This window comes from Fulmarus glacialis, unplaced genomic scaffold (assembly GCF_000690835.1).
Source record: "Fulmarus glacialis isolate BGI_N327 unplaced genomic scaffold, ASM69083v1 scaffold3596, whole genome shotgun sequence".
Lineage (NCBI taxonomy): Eukaryota > Metazoa > Chordata > Aves > Procellariiformes > Procellariidae > Fulmarus > Fulmarus glacialis.
Genome location: NW_009219945.1, coordinates 72,027 through 89,344, shown reverse-complemented (window position 1 = coordinate 89,344; position 17,318 = coordinate 72,027). Strand labels below are relative to the sequence as shown.

The window sequence follows — 17,318 nt, the reverse complement described above, 5'->3', positions numbered from 1 at the left end:
TGTGAGGAAGTAGAAAGTTACCCCAACCTTCAGTAGCTTTTGGGTTTTGTTTTGTAAATGAAGACCTTTTTTTTTTTATTTATTTCCTAATCAGAAAATCCAAGCTATAACAATAGACTTTTGGAAGGAAAGTGCCATTCCAACGCAAAAGTTTTGGTTCCCAATTCCCAGGTATGTTTAGGATCTTTTGAAAATTCAGTCTAAACCTCTCTGCTATAACATTTACAGAGATCAGTAATATTAACACTACACCATAATTGTAGACATGAAAGCACAGATTATTTACCACCACACGATAATTGTAGACATGAAAGCAGAGATTATTTGGGTGGCTTGTCCAAGTCAGTGGCAGTGTCTTATCAACTGGCTTTCTCTGAATCCTCTATGTTCTGCCTGATCTAGTTTTAGACAGTGGAAGGAATGAGATGGTTTGAATAACAGTGTCTTGGAGGGGCTGCAACATAAGCTTCCATAACATCAGGCCAGCTGTCGATCAAAGGGTCATGGCTATCCCTAACTCGCACAGTTAGGTAGGGCGATAACTTCCTATGAAGACCACGTGTCTGCTGTAGCCCAAGTCCAGAGAGAAAGGGGAAGCCCTCTTACACCAATCCAGGGACACTCTGCTTTTATCCGTGAGTAATCCTGGGCAGGCACAGCAATTCTACGAACACATTGATGAGTTTCCTGCCTTTACTGAAGCTGCACTATCAAGTCTGATGCTTGTGCCTACCTGAAATCCATGTTTGCCTCTCCACCAGGTGGTCAGCTCCTTTGGTGGCATATCAATAACAGACACTATGTCTCCCACCTGCAAAAGATTGGCAACATCAATCACAGCGGGCAATGTGGCTAGGAGGAAAGCACAATTCCAATAACTGCATTCTTCAGCACTGCAAAAAACTGTACAACTTGCGAGCACCTGTAACAATGCCAATCTTGAGACATTTGCCTTTGTAAAATCAAACTGTGAGGTAGAAGAGTTACTGCACTATACAAGATACAGGATACAGCTGTTCATAAGGAGACAATTCTCAAAAGCAGCAGGCTCTCTGCCCAAGGGTACAGAAGCGTTCTGATTAAACTGCAGACATAAGTAAGCAGTGATAGCATGAAACACTTTGGAAAATATTCTCAAGTAGCTGAACTAATTTTTACTACATACCCTATATATGTAGGCATCGACATATGTCTTCTTGTTTCCTTTCATAGCAAAAAGTTAAGAGCTCCCTTTGTAGTTCACAAACTGACCAAGATGTGCTTTTCTTAATTAGAAAACGAACAGAGCAGGGATGATGTGGTGTTACAGCAACAGGAAGGCAAATGACCAAGGAGACCAAATAGGTTTTCCGAAACTTTGTTCATTCCCATAAAAAATGTAACACTGCAATAGTTCAAAAGGAAATCAGTATCATCAATACTAAATTTGGCTTGGTGGGAATCAAGATCTGTGTGGCCTCTATTATTGAAATTGAGATAGGCCAGAGTAGAAGGGGCAGAACCTAAATAAATATTGCAGCTGGGTATAGCAAAAATTGTTAACAGTAATGCCCAACTTTCACCAGATGTTTTACACTGATGGATCTCAAAGTGCTTTACGAAGAAGATAACACATCCCTGTTTTTCAGATAGGGATAACTGAGACACAGGGAAGGGAAGTGATTTCCTCCACGGAATAGCAAACCAACAGCAAAGCAAATTTCCATTAAAGAAACCGCTGTCACCACAATGAGCAGAGAAGCCAGGTATTTTCCTCAGTATCGGGGAGCAAATGCCAGTCAGCCACTTGTGCAATTGCCTATTAGAAATTAACAACAGCCTAAACATAAAGAGATAGTTTGGGTTAGGGAACAGAACGCAGCATCGTAAAACAACTGATCATATTCCACTGCTGTTCTGCCAAGGTCTCTCACTGCATAAACTTGGAAAGCCACACACGTGCCTTAGTTTCCCCGCTTGTATACTATGCCTCATAACTTGTTGGGCTGCATGACAGTTGCAAGGCCAAGTTAGCCTGCTGGCACAGAGCTGTAAGATTTACAGGCAGGGAGTGCCATCTCAGTGCTTTTATTAATACTGAGACACTGACAAACAGTGCATGCATTTTAACTTGGAAGATGACATACCCACATGTCTTTCTGATTAGCACGGTTCTTTGGTGTACACTAATAATTGCCTCGATTTTGAATGTCAACAAAACCCTGACAGCACTAGACTATCACTATTATTTTTACTTCCTGCGCTGCATGCTAAGAATGTGATCACAAAAACTCCTTCGGGCACTAACTGTTGTCCTTTACACTTTTTTGTATAACACTGTGAATACTCCGTTGATACTACCACTGCACATAAACAATCAGAGCATAAAACGCTGCTTTCTGGATAGAACAGAAAGAGCCAGATATGCAAAGACTTCCAGGGTCTGATCTTCCAGATCTTGCTCCACAGCAGCTCCTACTCTGCATCAAGTAAGATTTTCAGAACAGGTTTAGATTATCACCTGCCCTTTAAGTACCAAAGTCTTTGATAGTCTGGTTCTTTACTTTTCATGGGAGCAGAAGCTCTTAAAAATGTTTTTTTTAGGCACGGACCTGCTAACAGGAACACAGGTTGTGTAAATTGGCCAATGAATAATTAAATTGGCATGTGTCCACATACGCACATATGCGGACAGTCTTCCTGAACAGAGACAACATACTTCTAATACACTGTACAGTACGAACTATGCAGGGTCTGCTGCTGCTCAGAGACCAGGCTAGAGCACTTGGCAGTTATCTGTTTAATCGAAAGACACTAATGCCAAGTAAAGCTATATTTTAAAGATGACCGAACTCCTCCCTGTACCCAACCCATTGCAAATCGAATATTTAACTGAATCTTCTAAGCTTCACCTCATAAAACATTCTGAAAGCGTCTGAATATACTCCTGATGCGCACACACGCACAGAGACACACACGTTACACTCTTCTGTGTATGACAACAAGGAACGTAAGCTCCTTTAATTATTTACCTCAAAGGACAGTTCGTCTGCTGCTTGAGCAATATATCTCTTAATAACATGGGCAGCAGCAATAGCAGGAACGTTAATGGATGATTCCTCATGGACCAGCAGGTGGTTCCCCTTGTTATCAATCTGAAAAAAAGAGCACAGGAGACCGTGAGGCAGCCGAGGATGAGTGAGGCGGCACTTTATCGGTGCTCATACGTGGCAGAGACTTCAGGCTGATTCACAGAGACAGCATGGCTTGGGGGCCCCCTGAGGAGAGCAGCACAGAGAGACGGCGTAGGGCACGGCACACACAGAAAGGAAGAGGAAGAACGATTCACAAAGAGTATTTCAGAAGGTCGTATGTCCCCATCCAACTAATGAGAAAAACGCTGCATTTGTGCATCTTTGTGTACAAACAGTAACGCGACAGTGAATGTTTACACCTCCCATTAACACCAAATCGTATCGTTTTTCCTGAAGTGCTTAAAAGGGCAATACAGAAGGGACTACAAAAATTCTCTGCGAGGTGGAATTAATGCTGAAGAAGAGGCACTTAGGTAAGGAGGAAATGCTGTCAAACCGAAAAAAGTGTCGCTTTCAATTTTCTCCCACCCTTTTACTTCCCTTTTTAAGAAAACATGGCTCCCACCCCTTGCTGCAATCATCAGCCTACTTTCAAAATTCCTAGATTTTTGTGCTCGTGTAAAATTTTGTAAGATTCTCAGTTAATCAGAAAGGTTATTCTGTATTGCATGTGCAATAGGTTTGCTGTAATCTCTAGGTCCACTGTGTTGCTATAAATTCTACAGTTTCATTTTTGTCTATTACTTCCTTCCTCCCTTTGTGCTGAGAAGGTTTCCAAGATTTTTCTCATCCCAAAGGATTTCAGGGTGAGAAGCATATCGGTGGAGAAAATTGCAGGAAAATGCACTCAATCCTTATCACATCCATTTAAAAATGAATTGCAACAGTCTAATAATAGTTGTTTCTATTCCTGGTGTGCAGCAATATCATCAGGCAATGGAAAGACACACATATCTCTACCCAGACTAATCAGCAACGGCAGCGCTGACACAGACAGGTGGCCTTGATCACTTAGCCCCATTCTTTCCTGCGCTCGTTGCCCAATAAGGTCTATTGTTTAAGATGGTAGAAGACCATTAACAGAGAAACCAAAGCTGCAGCTGCAATTCACAATATACAAACAGTGCCACTGCAAGCACAACGCAGGCTCTGTTGAGCCGTTTAACCAACAGTGATGGCAAACAGGAGCAGATAATATTTATTGTTTCTGTAGCTATCGCAAGGAAAAAATAAAAAAAAAAGAGGGCAGACGAACACCATAACTGAGACAGCTCCAACAGTTTTAGAAACTTGCCACGCTTGCAGTATTGCCTTGCCAAAAAGGAGTGTAAGAATGTGTGTGCTTTCTGCAACCCATTACACGGAGACTTCAGCCATGACCTGGACCTTCCCAGGCGGTCCACTGACCCAACCACTGCTTCACTAGAACTGCCACCTCCTTTTATTTGTGAACGTCAGCAGAACGATATTACTTTGGGTGACAAAATCCAAGCAAGAGGGGAAAAAAGCTCCTATATTCTTAACATTGGATCTGATTCTGTTTGTTCTATACCTTTTGTGGCCACCTACATGCCTGTAACAGGGGAATAAAGCTGTTACGATAGCATTTCAGTGAGGTCTGGAAGGATTATACCTCTTTCTGGAAAGGCAAGAGAGCAGATTTGTGGCTTGCTCTGCTGCTAAGGTGAGGAAACAAAGAACAACATGAGCTTCATACTATACCTCCATCCATGTGAGAGCAGGCCCACAGTTTATCTTGTTGCCTGCGATGGCTGAGAGACGTGACAGGTAAGCCATCAGCATCTGGGTGACAAGCTGGAACAGAAAGAAACAGACATACAGTTTTTCTGTTAATATATCATAGTTTGGAGAGACTTCTTCAGACTTGGAGAGACCATAAATTAGCCATTGCCATAGGCAAGTGTTACAGAAATATATTCCCTTTTGCAAGGAAATCTGTCATTTGAAGAAGGACAGCAAACTACATACAGCGTTACAATGATTACACAGAAAAAAGTGTAAAGAAGCAGCTCCCTGTGAAAGTAATAATGTTATTTTTATAAGATATGTAGATTTTCGTAATTTCCCTTATCAAGTTACCTTAAATCTAAAGCCTTCCTCTCATCATGAATTTCACATACAAACAAATCATTTGTATTATGGCCATCGAACACATCTGAGAACCATTTAGTGAAACAGAACACTGGCTGCCATTTCCACCCACTTGCAAACCCTTAAGAATGTGGCAACTCAGGCTGACCCCTTGAAAGAGTAATATTTCAAATAGTAGAAGACGGTTTTAAAAATACACTTAGCAATGTCCCTTCTATAATAGTAAACTTGCTTTTATTAAAGAGAAGCTAGTGACGTCTTTCCAAAGCTTCACAGTGACAGTGTTATAAAGCAGTATTGTAGCCCAGAGTTTGTAGGACTATTTAAAACATTGTTCTCCTCAAACATCTGTTCAAATGTGGTCAATTCAAAATAAAGAATACAGTACGAGACACCACACAGCTGCAGAATTACATTTCACAGCAGTAGAGCTGTTCAACGTTTTTATATCTTTTGTGCTTACAGATATAATGCAGATTTTCAGCCTCATGCTAAAAAGTACGTATTAAATCAGTTGTACAAATAAAGATGTAAGAGATAGGAATGCCAAAAATATAACTTAAAAAAATAAATCCAGGAATTCATTATCCTGAATATTGCTCCTTCTGCTGAATTTAAGAGACTAGAAACTTCAAATTCTCTTCAGAAATAGCCTGCATTAAACCAAAGCAACTAATAAATCAGATTCTCTGATGAGCAATGGGACCACATCATCAACTTCCTATATTCAATGGCAAAAGCCCTGTAGACTTCAGCGGGGTACTGATTTCAGCCATTGTGTATTGCTCAAAAGCAATCAATCCTCGCCCGCTCAGCACTGAAAGAACACAGATTCTGGTTTATAGTTCCTAGATGGATTCTTCTTTGAATGCTTGGAATGGCCTCAATTTCCTCATTTCCCTTTTCAGCTACACATCTCGTGGACAGGCAACATTAGCCTTCCGACACAGCACGTCAAGATTTTTCCGTACTTGTGCTTGATGGCAGGGGGCAAACACACAACTACAGAGATCAGCGTCCTGTGAAATGAAGCAATGTGCGCTGTCGGTCACCGTGATACATGCTCTTCCCGCAGACTGAGGCCGAACGGTTCTGTTACGTTCTACTGGCTCAAATAACCTCTGTGGCCACGCATTACATTGCCTCCCTCTCCACACCTTCTGAAATGATGCAGTCAAGATGCACCTGCTACTTTCCAGAAGATTATTTTGGACATGAATAAATCTCTAAATTATCAACAGGCAAAAAGCCAAAGGAATTCCAGCTCACCATATTCCAGGTGAAGACAGTAAGTCAAGAAATGAAAAATTCCTCTCATTCATTTAGGAAAAAAACCACTCTTCAAGCTTTTTAAAGACCATTTAAATAATGCACTAATGCAAATGCTCTTAAAAAACAGCTTCAGTAATTTTCAGTTCATAAATATAAGTCTTGCATTCCAAATGGTATTACTCTTGCAGCGCTGCAGCCCTAGAACAGCATGATTTCCTAGGAATGTTAAGTTGCCAACATTAAGTCAGGAAATACTCACTTCATTGAAGAAGTTTCCAAAGACATAACAAAATTCTTATCTAAGGTACTAACAGGACAGCTTCTTTCCTGACACTCTCCATAACCGTTCCACATTTAGCAGCACATTAATTCATATGAACTTGCAGGGCTTTTCCCCTTAGATCGTTGAAATTAAGGGTAGAAAACACATACTGATCTTATTACTAATGATCAATTTCCAAATCTAACCCAGGCTGCATTAAAAGTGCTTTGTACACACTTGAAAATATCTTCCAAGCCCTTGCTGGTGACTGTGTTTTAAATATTTACAGCGCTGGTAATTTACCTCCGGACTGTCCTTCAGGGCATCGGAGCGGGGTAGCTCTGAGAGCTGGGAGAAGCGCCGGTCATATATACATAGGTGAAGATGTTTATCAAGTACTCTGAAATCTTCATAACTCCGCTTCACGATCCAGCTCCTCCCCTGCATAAGCAGAAAAGAGAATCACACTTTTATGAGCTCCTCACCAATTCGGGTTAGATGAAGAAAACAAAAATTTGTGCAGAAGTAGCAGACAGATCTGGCCATCTTTCTTCTCAAAACATTTGAAAGCGATGCAAGTGCCTTAGTAGCATTTTCATGTTTTAATTTGTAGACAGCCATTCATGCTCAAAGCAGCTGTTAGCATTCCTGTTTTAATTATTTAACTGTGGGTTTGGATGTGGCCCAGCATTACGAGACCTACCCAAAGCTTTTAACTTCCACCTGTCTTACAAGGATTTTGTAGCATTTTCATACACAAGGTGTCTTTGCACAAAAGTAAATTAAGAAATGGATGTATAAATAGCATGAAATTAGATAGAAGAATATACAATCAGGGATCTGAAGGCAGAATTGAAGCTTGCAAAATTTCTGTCAGACGCCCCAGGCACATCTTCAGTTGAATTAAAAAAAACAATCTATGATGAATAACACTAGCTGAAGATTTACTCCTGAGTGCATACCATTTCCCCAATTAAAATATCGACAAGATACATACTGCTTCAGGGGACAAGGAAGGGACCATGGCAGCACAGCATAATATGCTTTGTGAAGCTTTTAATATCTAATGACTACTTCTAAATGCTTCATAGCCTGTTATGATCAATAAAAAATGTAATAATGCAGCAGTTTACAGGTCAAAGCACTTTATGAACAGTCATTAATCCTCTCAACACTCCCACGCAGCCCCTAAAATGAGACTATTCCTGTTTTACAGATGTGGACACTGACTCAGTGACCATGGACCTCCACAAAGCTTCCCCACCTTCTATTTCAAGTGCAAAGCACTTTTTCAGTCTTTCTTTCCTAAAATCAACGGTATGGCCATATTTAAAAAGAAAAAAATTATCAGCATTACACACTCTGCTTCACACTCCACATGCAGTTGTCTCCCTTGGGAAAGGATGAGCAAAACAACAAAGCATGCAAGGGATGTTAGCCGTGCTGTACAAGCCCAGGTGCTCCTGCAGCACAGCAACGCTAGCAGCGCAAGGACTCGGAAGAAGGCATCGGAGGAAGGAATTAGGCTGCTCCAGGTTACACGGCCACTCAAAGGCAGGGCCAAGGATTAAAAGCGACAAAGGGATGCCTGGCAACCAGCACAGCAAGCAGGGAAATGCATGGTGTAAGAGGAAGGAAATATATACAACAAGGAAACGCATGGTGTAAGAGGAAGGAAATATATACAACAAGAAAATGCATGGTGTAAGAGGAAGGAAATATATACAACAAGGGAATGCATGGTGTAAGAGGAAGGAAATACATACACCAAGGCAAGGCATAGTGTAAGAGGAAGGAAATATATACACCAAGGGAATGCATGGTGTAAGAGGAAGGAAATATATACAACAAGGAATGGTGTAAGGTAAGAGGAAGGAAATACATACACCAAGGAAATGCATGGTGTAAGAGGAAGGAAATATATACACCAAGGAAATGCATGGTGTAAGAGGAAGGAAATATATACACCAAGGAAATGCATGGTGTAAGAGGAAGGAAATATATACACCAAGGAAATGCATGGTGTAAGAGGAAGGAAATATATACACCAAGGAAATGCATGGTGTAAGAGGGGAGACGTCGCCAGGGAAAGCAGCTGTGACGCGTGATCCCAGATCTGCTGTACGTGGCTGTCAGAACTACACCTGATGCCCTCTTCACCTGAGCTACAAAAAAGCATGGCCTATTCCGACTTCCCAATCGCAATTCTGCTATATTCGTTTGTTTTTCAGGGAAGTTATAAGCATCACTTTTACATTAATATCCCAAGTCTGCAAGGCAATCTTAAATGTGAAACCTATAATCCAGCGTACCGGCTATTTTCTGTCAAATTTATTTAAGACAACTCCAGATCGTGTACTGTGCCCATAAATTCTGCTTTCGCATCACAGGAAATCACCCATATTTCACAAGCCTGCAAAGCAGGTATCTACACAGGACATAAACGCTCTGTAATTTCCATAAGTTATGTCATTTTACTTTTTGTCGAAAGGCGAAAAACAAAAACAGGAGTGCAAGTCTAATTATCTTCAAAAAGATGACAGCCTTTCCAATTTCGCCACCTTTTGCAATTAAGTGGTTCTTGCTCTCTTCATAAGTTGCCAGTATGACCTTCAGCTGAGCAAGGTTTAGTCACCAATGTAAGAAACAACAGACCGAGAAGTCGCTGCAATCCTTTATTTGCTTCTGTCCGCTGCACTTAACAGGACATTTCAATACAATCTTGTACACTACCCACGCAAATAACAAACCTATTTGTCAAATGATGGTAAATCTGTCATTAATTCCATGATATTTTAACTTAAAATGTTGGAGTGCAGATTTGCCGTCTCTTTTCATCATGAATTAAGACACTAAGTTAAATTTACAAGACAGGAATAGTTGGGGTCAGCAAACTACTGGTCCATGTGACGGGGCGTGCAGGATCAGCTGTGGAGAGAACGGACCATACAGCCAGCGTTCTCCTTGCTGCTGCTGAATCCCGTTCTACACCATCGCAGTAACGAGGCTACTGCTAGCCAGCACGGAAGTCGATTAATGAGGAGGGACGGCTTACCTCACGACAGCAGCGGTGTTTCTTGCCCCACCGTCTCTCTGGGAGGTTCTTCCTGCGCTGCAGGACAACTCGCGGAGCGAGCGCGGTGCGGAAAAGTCACCCAGAACCAGCGCTCCCGTACCTTCGAACTGCAGCAGTTCGGCAGCTGCTACGCAACCAGCCGAGCTATCCCTGCGAAAGCAGCAGCGACCTCCAGGAGAGGGGTGGTGCACGTGCCTGGGGGCCAGAACCGCCGCCGCCATTCCCAGGTAAGTCAGCCCAACGCCTGCAACCGCAGCCCCGGGTTTCGGGCTCTTCTGCAAAAGGATTGCAGGGTACTTGCGGGAACGGGGCTGCCCATCCTTCAATCACGTTCAGAATGACGGTGCGTATGATGCGTTAGTACCGAACACAGCTTCAGGAGCAATAATACAAACTTCCACCCAGCAGAACGTTATCCCAACACCCTAAATGTGAATATTTCCTAATACCCCACCGTTTTAAGTCTGTCATAACTAAATTCAAAAAGCATACATGCTTTCGGTCGTTCTAGAAGTTGTATTAAGCAAAGTTTTTGCAGATTTGGAGCCTGAGTGACAACTTTTTATGCAAAAATAAGACAGCCATATTTACACGGGGTGCAATTAACTTTACAGGAAAGAATCATTGCAGCAATCTAGGAAGGAAGTGGACAACATTCAGTGCTTCCCCTCAGATCTCCAGTACAAATCACAAGAAAATAAAGTCTAAATTCTCTCAGCTAGACTCCCAGAGTTGCACAGCCAAAGCAGCAGAAACAACAGTGACCTCATTCAATATCAAAAATACTACAATGTTTCACTTTATCAATATAAAAATTGTACATCTTGCTCCCATTTCCTGCAAATTCTAAAGTGCCAGAAGGGTTTTGCAAAAGGGTTCTTTTTTTAATTTAGAGAGTTAATAAAATAGTAGAAACAAGTAAGTGACTGTTAAGTTGGTCTCATGTTGTCAACTGTGTTTTATAGCAAAGCTAAACATTACTGGTGCTTCGGGCACATAATATCCATAAGGCAAAAATGCCTTCTTCACATTCTTAATGATTTCCATAAATTGTTGCGCAAATAAATTTTTGATCACCCTCTAATTTTCCAATTCAATAATTTCTTTTCTATTCCTTAATTACTGATGGTCCTGATTTAGAGAAGCACATGCTTAAATCCCACTAATGTCAATAGGACATAAGAATAGAGGGGAAGTTAAGCACACAGTCAAATGATTTCCCAGATTCAGACCTTCAGTTACAAACCCGGGTATGACAAATTTCATAAAAATAAAAAAATCAAGTCTCAAATGAAGATTTCAATAGTTTCACAACCTTTAAAAGGAAAAATTGACCACTGACAAAAATAATCCCTTTTGAACAAAATCAACCACAGAAACGTTCACAACGAAAAGCATCATGACAAATATGGAATTTCTCACAAAATGGAAAACCTGTATTCGTTCCTACTCTTATTAGAGTTTGATCTGTTCTCCCTTACTATTGCATGCTGTGTAGGATTAAATGTATGATGAAAGACTGGTGAGATTTCAGCACACTGCACAGAGTTTCTTTTTTTTTTCTGATTATCAAAGCCAGAAGAAATGTCATGCCAAAAAAAATTATTAGAGATTACTGAACTGATGATTTAATTTCCACCGAGTCAGAGATTTGAACCTTCCATTAGTAAAGCCGTTATACCGAGATCATAGGTCGTAAAAAGCTACTCAGGCTTGACATCGCATGAGACAAGATTCAGAGGGACAAGGATTCAGAACCCCAGCTCCACAAGCAATATTTTACCTCTAACTGGTCAAATGGCCTGAGGACGACACGCAGCCATAGCCGGGAGAAGTTTACATACTCCCTTAAGCACAGCCCATTTGGTGACACTTGGAGCGAGCAGCAGGATCACTCCCTGTTCCCCTTCTTCCCAAGCCCAACACGCAGCATGAGCGTTGCAGCTGGTGATGGTTTGTTTCATTACTTACAGAAAGACATTACTTACTGCAGTACTGCTTGGTTACTGTTGGACTGGGAAAAGCAAATTTAAGAGGAGGGTGTTTTAAAACATCCTTTGCATTTTCATTCCCACAGTTAAAAAACCCCACCTTTGCTCCATCATCTCTTACACCCTTCAACTGACCAGTACAAAAACCTTACTCATTTCTAAGAGGGGCTCCCGTAAGCTCAAGGCCAGTTCCATACCGGAATATTTTTCCGTGGACTTAACCGTTTTCACTTGGGATCTGGCAAGAAGCAATTCTTCCCCTGTTGTGCACTGTCAATGGCTTGCTCGGAGGCATCCAGCTAACACAAGAGAAGCGAACAGGTTCATCTCTGCCAATATTTGTGAAACAATTAATTTAGAAAACAGAATATGCACAAGTTTTATAATAAAGATTTACAGATCGCCTCTCCCCGCTTTGTAAAAGACTACGTTTCCAGCTGAAGCTGTCTACATCTGTGCAGATAGGACTCCTTTTTGTCCATCAATGCCTCTTCAAGCCAGACAGGGTACTATTGAGTTCCAGCACGCACAACTTTCCTGTCCCACGGTCTGAGTATGTTTTCTCTGTAGCACCTAAGATTTATTTATTTTAAGACAGGGAAAGACCTTTCTTTTCTGGTTCAAATGCTTATTTCCTGAGAGAAATCACATGGATGCTCTCATGAACCTTACCAGTCCACATGGAGATCGAGACCAGAAAATGAGATGAAAGTATATCGCAAAAGTCACTGCAGTTTGACCCTACAGTAAGAAAACACCCCGTATTAAATAGCTGGAAAAATGCCAGCATCCACCAGTAGAGTTTAATTCTGCCATGTGGGTGACTTTTACAGCTGTCTGGGTCTTGAGTTCTTTATGTTATTCCAGCATGACCCTTCAGCCCTTTTTCTATTACAAGTCACACTGGAAAATGGCTTAGAAATTTAGTCAAAACAGAAAACAAGACTGATAAAATCCATCACTTAAGATTTTACCCAGGAAGTGTTTTTAGCTGGTGCCGTAGGTGGCTTTAAGTAAGCTTAAGTCTGTTTACCAAAATGTCCTGGATGTTTTCATGACTTCTGGTGTATTATTATAACTTTAAGGAAATTATAAATCTTTAAAACTTAAAGGGAGTTTGCGCTAAGGCAACATAAAGCTACTTTATTTCTGAACGAAAGTGTACACTCAGCAGCGTAAGGCTTTTTGGCTAGCGCACTTCCAGGTCCCACCTTGAGGCCACGGATGGACGCTCGCTTTCCTTGCTCCTGGTACTACCCGTCAAGAGGAGTTTATTCCTTCCCTCCCCACACCATGGGGGCGGGAACACTCACATTATGGCTCTTCCTAAAGCCGGAAGACATTTGCATTCGCTTAACCCCGCTGATGAATGCATAAATTTTACTTAACAAGCGTTAGCACTTGCTCCCACGACCCTTTCAGCTGGCAGAGCTGGGCGGTGGCGAGATGTTTGTTCACTTCTGGGGTTGGCCTGGCTTAGAAGATAGCATCGACAGCTCGCAGCGCGATACCCGTTCTGCTGTCAGGCAGCTGCACAAATGTTTAGAAGAAAATAAAATGTGGGAAGGAGGGAGCTTTAAATAAGGGGAGAATGATGGAAACGCTAAAACTTCCGAGCTCCACCTGGTATCACGGGAATCGGACACATGAGAGACCAACTATCACAAGATGAAGGGAACATACGTACGGACAGACCACAAGGCAGAAGGCAGAGGAGAAAGTTCAGTATATTTATGTGGTGAATCTTTAGTAGCCTTATTCCACAGAAGAAACTGATCCCTTTCAGCATTAATTACCAGTTTTAGCAGGAAAAAAGAGATTTTAATGGAAACCACTGCAGCTTTTCTCCTCTAAAAATTCTACTTCCTTGCGCTCCCTGATTCCAATTAGATAGGAACACTAAAAACACACGTGGGAACACAAGGCTGCCCAAGACCTGGTCTGAATGACAGCAGCATTATTCCTGCTTGTTCCGACTAATTTTGGAAACTCACTGCGATCAGGTATATGCAGCTTTCTGAGGGCTAAGCTGAAATAAGCCATGACCTTCCAGTGCTTTCTCCGTCGCTCAGAAGAGCAGCTTCGCCAGAAGCATCCAGAGAGCAGGCAAATATTTGGCTCGGGCTTTGGTGGCAATTGGGTTTGCACAGGTACAGAAAAATAAGAGCACGCTAAGAAGACCTAACACAAACACACCGTCTGTACGGCATTTGAAATCGTAACAACCATTTTTCCTCCCGCAAGAAAGCCTATTTCTGAATGGCAGGCAGGCAGACACCTAATGAACTTGAAACAGGATTTACAACTCTCAACACGTGAATGAAATTCCCTGCTCTCCTGACATGTTATAATTTAAACAATTCAATACCAATCATCTCTTTAGTGAAATTATACCGTTAGAGCAACAGAGAGACACAGGGGTAAAGGGGAGGGCGGCCACAGCATGGGGGACTGCTTTTCTACACTTCAGAAAATTAAAGTAATAACCCAACATGAGCTTACAGCCACAAAAGGAAATACTTCAAAGCCACTAAAAGACCAACTGCTAAGTAATGGGAACTAAAATCCTACCATCCTACAGGTGGCAAGGCAATGAGTGAATGCGTATATATTTGCAAATGATTATATGGACATTGCACGTATTTAAATACAACACCCTCTTTACCCCGTGCCCCAAATGTGCTATAATCTACTCAGCACTTAACCACAGAGACAAAACAATGTTTCATCAAAGTAAGCAAACACCACTATCCTTTAAAACAAACCAAACAAAAAACCCTTTGAAAATTACTTGCCTGAGGTTAGTAAAACAAAAACAAAAAAAACTTTCAAAATGACTTGCCTGAGGTCAGCTGCAGCAACAGTAGCTTGGGCAGATACAGATCTCAATTTTCTTAAGCCTCATTTCTTGGGCACATCACTGAAGCCAACAGCTGATTTTTTTAATTTTTTTTTTTTTTTAAGTGACCAAAGCACATAAGCATGTTTTTGTTAAAACTAATTTCCAGGAAGAAAAGATTTTGTAGGTCCAAAACCAAGAAACTTTGTTTGAAAAACCCCCCATAACCCCAGTTATGGTCGCTACGCAACAGGACACGCATCTATCACATCATTTACAAAATAACGGAAAATTAGAAGCATGGAAATAATTAAAACCGTGCTGTATCTGACACTGCTTCCATTACAAACCCATTTATCTTGACACCCCAGAATGAAGCGAAAAATGTTAGCAGTATTTGGAAAATACCACTGAGATCGTAAGAAATGCCCCGCTGGGCCAGGCCACCTACCCCTGTGCTCTGCCCCAAGACGATGTCTTTCAGAGATGCTCTTCCCCGAGGACACGTGTGAGCTCCTGCAGCCCCTTCCCCTCGCATCCCCCCAGAATTTATCAGGGGATGTCAGAGGGAGCATCTCTGCCCACTCCTACTCCTCTGGGTAGGGTTATAGAGATAAAACACACGAACATTTCAAGAAAAAGGTATGCCAGCAGGTATGTTAGAGATGTAGCTGACCAAAACTCAAGGAAAGAGTTTAGAAGGGTGAAACGTTATTTAGAAAGCACAGGGAACAGAAGCAGCTTTGGAGAAGTTTTGTTAACAGAGCTGGAGCCAAAATGTAAGAATAGCTGCTTTTTTGGCAGCTGCATGCATCAGTTTTAAGAAGAGACATTGAAAAGCGGTGCCAAGACCCAGGAGATGAAACATTTAAGACAGGCCATCTTTAATATCTAATATCCCTAATGGGGTCTTTTAAAAAGGTAAACCACAACGTTTGAAATAAATACAGTATTTTGAAACCACAGATCAGTTAAAAAATGCATCATTAGAAAAACAGAAAGTCAGTTCCTTCTTATCTGTCAAAGCCTGAGCCCCTGATTGCAAACTTGCTCTAACAATATCAGTTTGCAATTATGCTTCATGTCTACATCCCACAGCCCGCCTGCACATTCGCAGCTTTTGAAGTTTGGAGGCTGCCAGCCCCTGCCAAGGAAGCGGAGAACTCGGGAATTCACAGCAGGTCTACGAGGAACTGATTCTCAGTTGTTTCACACTTCAAGTGTAAATCTTGCTCGACGAGTTGGGACCTCGGTGTTCGCTGAACTAGGTCAGTTTATCGCGGGTTACACAACACGTAGTGACAAGAAACACCTGCTTGCTGCTTTTTAGCAAACTTGGGGTACAAACCTGCTCTGTAACTCTAGGAAAGCCCTAATGAATACAAAGATTTAAGGAACAAGCTCAATCACGTCACCCCTGAGAATTCTGTCACCAATGCCTCTAAAACAAAACTTATTTTTAATTTAACATACAGTTATAAATCCAGTTGGGCAAAGCACCTCTAGTTATTGAGGAAGACAATGGCATTTAACACTTCAGTGTTTTTATTACCGAAACCAACTCAATTACAAATTTTCTTTAGAATATCAGAGTTTAACTAAACAAGGTCCACACAGTGTAACTGGTAGGACATAACTTTTGAAAACTTTCCAAACGGAGAGTTTTGCCAATTTGTTCAGTGACAGTAAACATTTGCTACAAACAATGAAGATGACATACCTTTGATTTACTGCTAAAGCATCTTTACATACATGCTCTGTATTTTGATGTGGTTTCTGTGCCTTTTTTTTAATATTCTTTACTAATCTGCTTGTCCTGCATTTTATGTCCAATGAATCTGTTGTTTGGAAGCGTAGATGCTCTTCCAAGGCCTATGAACTTTATCTACAAGCAAGTCGTTCAGGTTTGAGGCATCATAACTGCACACCTTGTCTTTCTCCTGATGCTTGCTTAGCCACCAAACCTTACCTGTTGATCAAAGTAACTTTGCAGCATGCAGAGGATGATACTGGACGAAACTGCTTTGGACTATCTGTCCCAAAGGGCTGTCAACTTTCCCAAGTAAACAGGCACTGTAATATTGCTATTACAAATGCATGCACGTTGAACTTCTCTATAAGGAATAAACAGCAAGGCAACTAAGAAAAACAGGAACATCCACCACAATCCTCCTCTTGTTTTGGATTTGAACCAAGCTCAGCTCTTGGAGAAGTTGTAAAACAAGTAAAATTGTCGACAAACTGCTCCTCTGCAATGCATTTACACTTGCTTAGTTATGGGGTGGGATTCAATGTCTCTTCAGAATAAAGCCAACTGTCCTCTTCAATTTGTGGCCGGACCCAGCCTTGTCTACAAAGCACCACACGACAATCAGAAGCCCTGCCAAAATGCATCACTTACAGAAAGAAACCATAATCGCTATCCTGTCCTCTTAGATTTCAACAGTAATTTTCACTTTAGCTTCAGAGCTAAGTAGAATACAATTTGGATACAAGAAGATTGATCTCTCTAATTCAGAGCTTGCTTTCTGAAGGCAGAATGCCCAAAGGACACGACATTAACAAACTACAATAAAATTGTAAAAGCTTCTGTTGCTTAAAAAAACTTCCAGGGCAGCACATTCGTGGGATAATGCATTTTACTCTGAGAAACAATTTTCCCTCTTGCTCGTCATCCCTTCCTAGACCAGGG

General features: G+C 41.5%; 1 protein-coding gene across 1 annotated transcript in view; it reads right to left on the bottom strand.

Annotated features, from left to right (window-relative positions):
• LOC104078782 (rho GTPase-activating protein 32-like) overlaps positions 1-17,318 on the bottom strand; it is a gene marked incomplete at its 5' end in the record, with an annotated part of 101,238 nt that overhangs the window by 19,280 nt on the left and 64,640 nt on the right. Inside the window, 4 exons of the mRNA XM_009580562.1 lie at positions 734-811; positions 3,012-3,134; positions 4,797-4,889; positions 7,024-7,161. Coding sequence (XP_009578857.1) covers positions 734-811; positions 3,012-3,134; positions 4,797-4,889; positions 7,024-7,161 — 432 coding nt within the window. The remainder of the gene's footprint in view (positions 1-733; positions 812-3,011; positions 3,135-4,796; positions 4,890-7,023; positions 7,162-17,318) is intronic.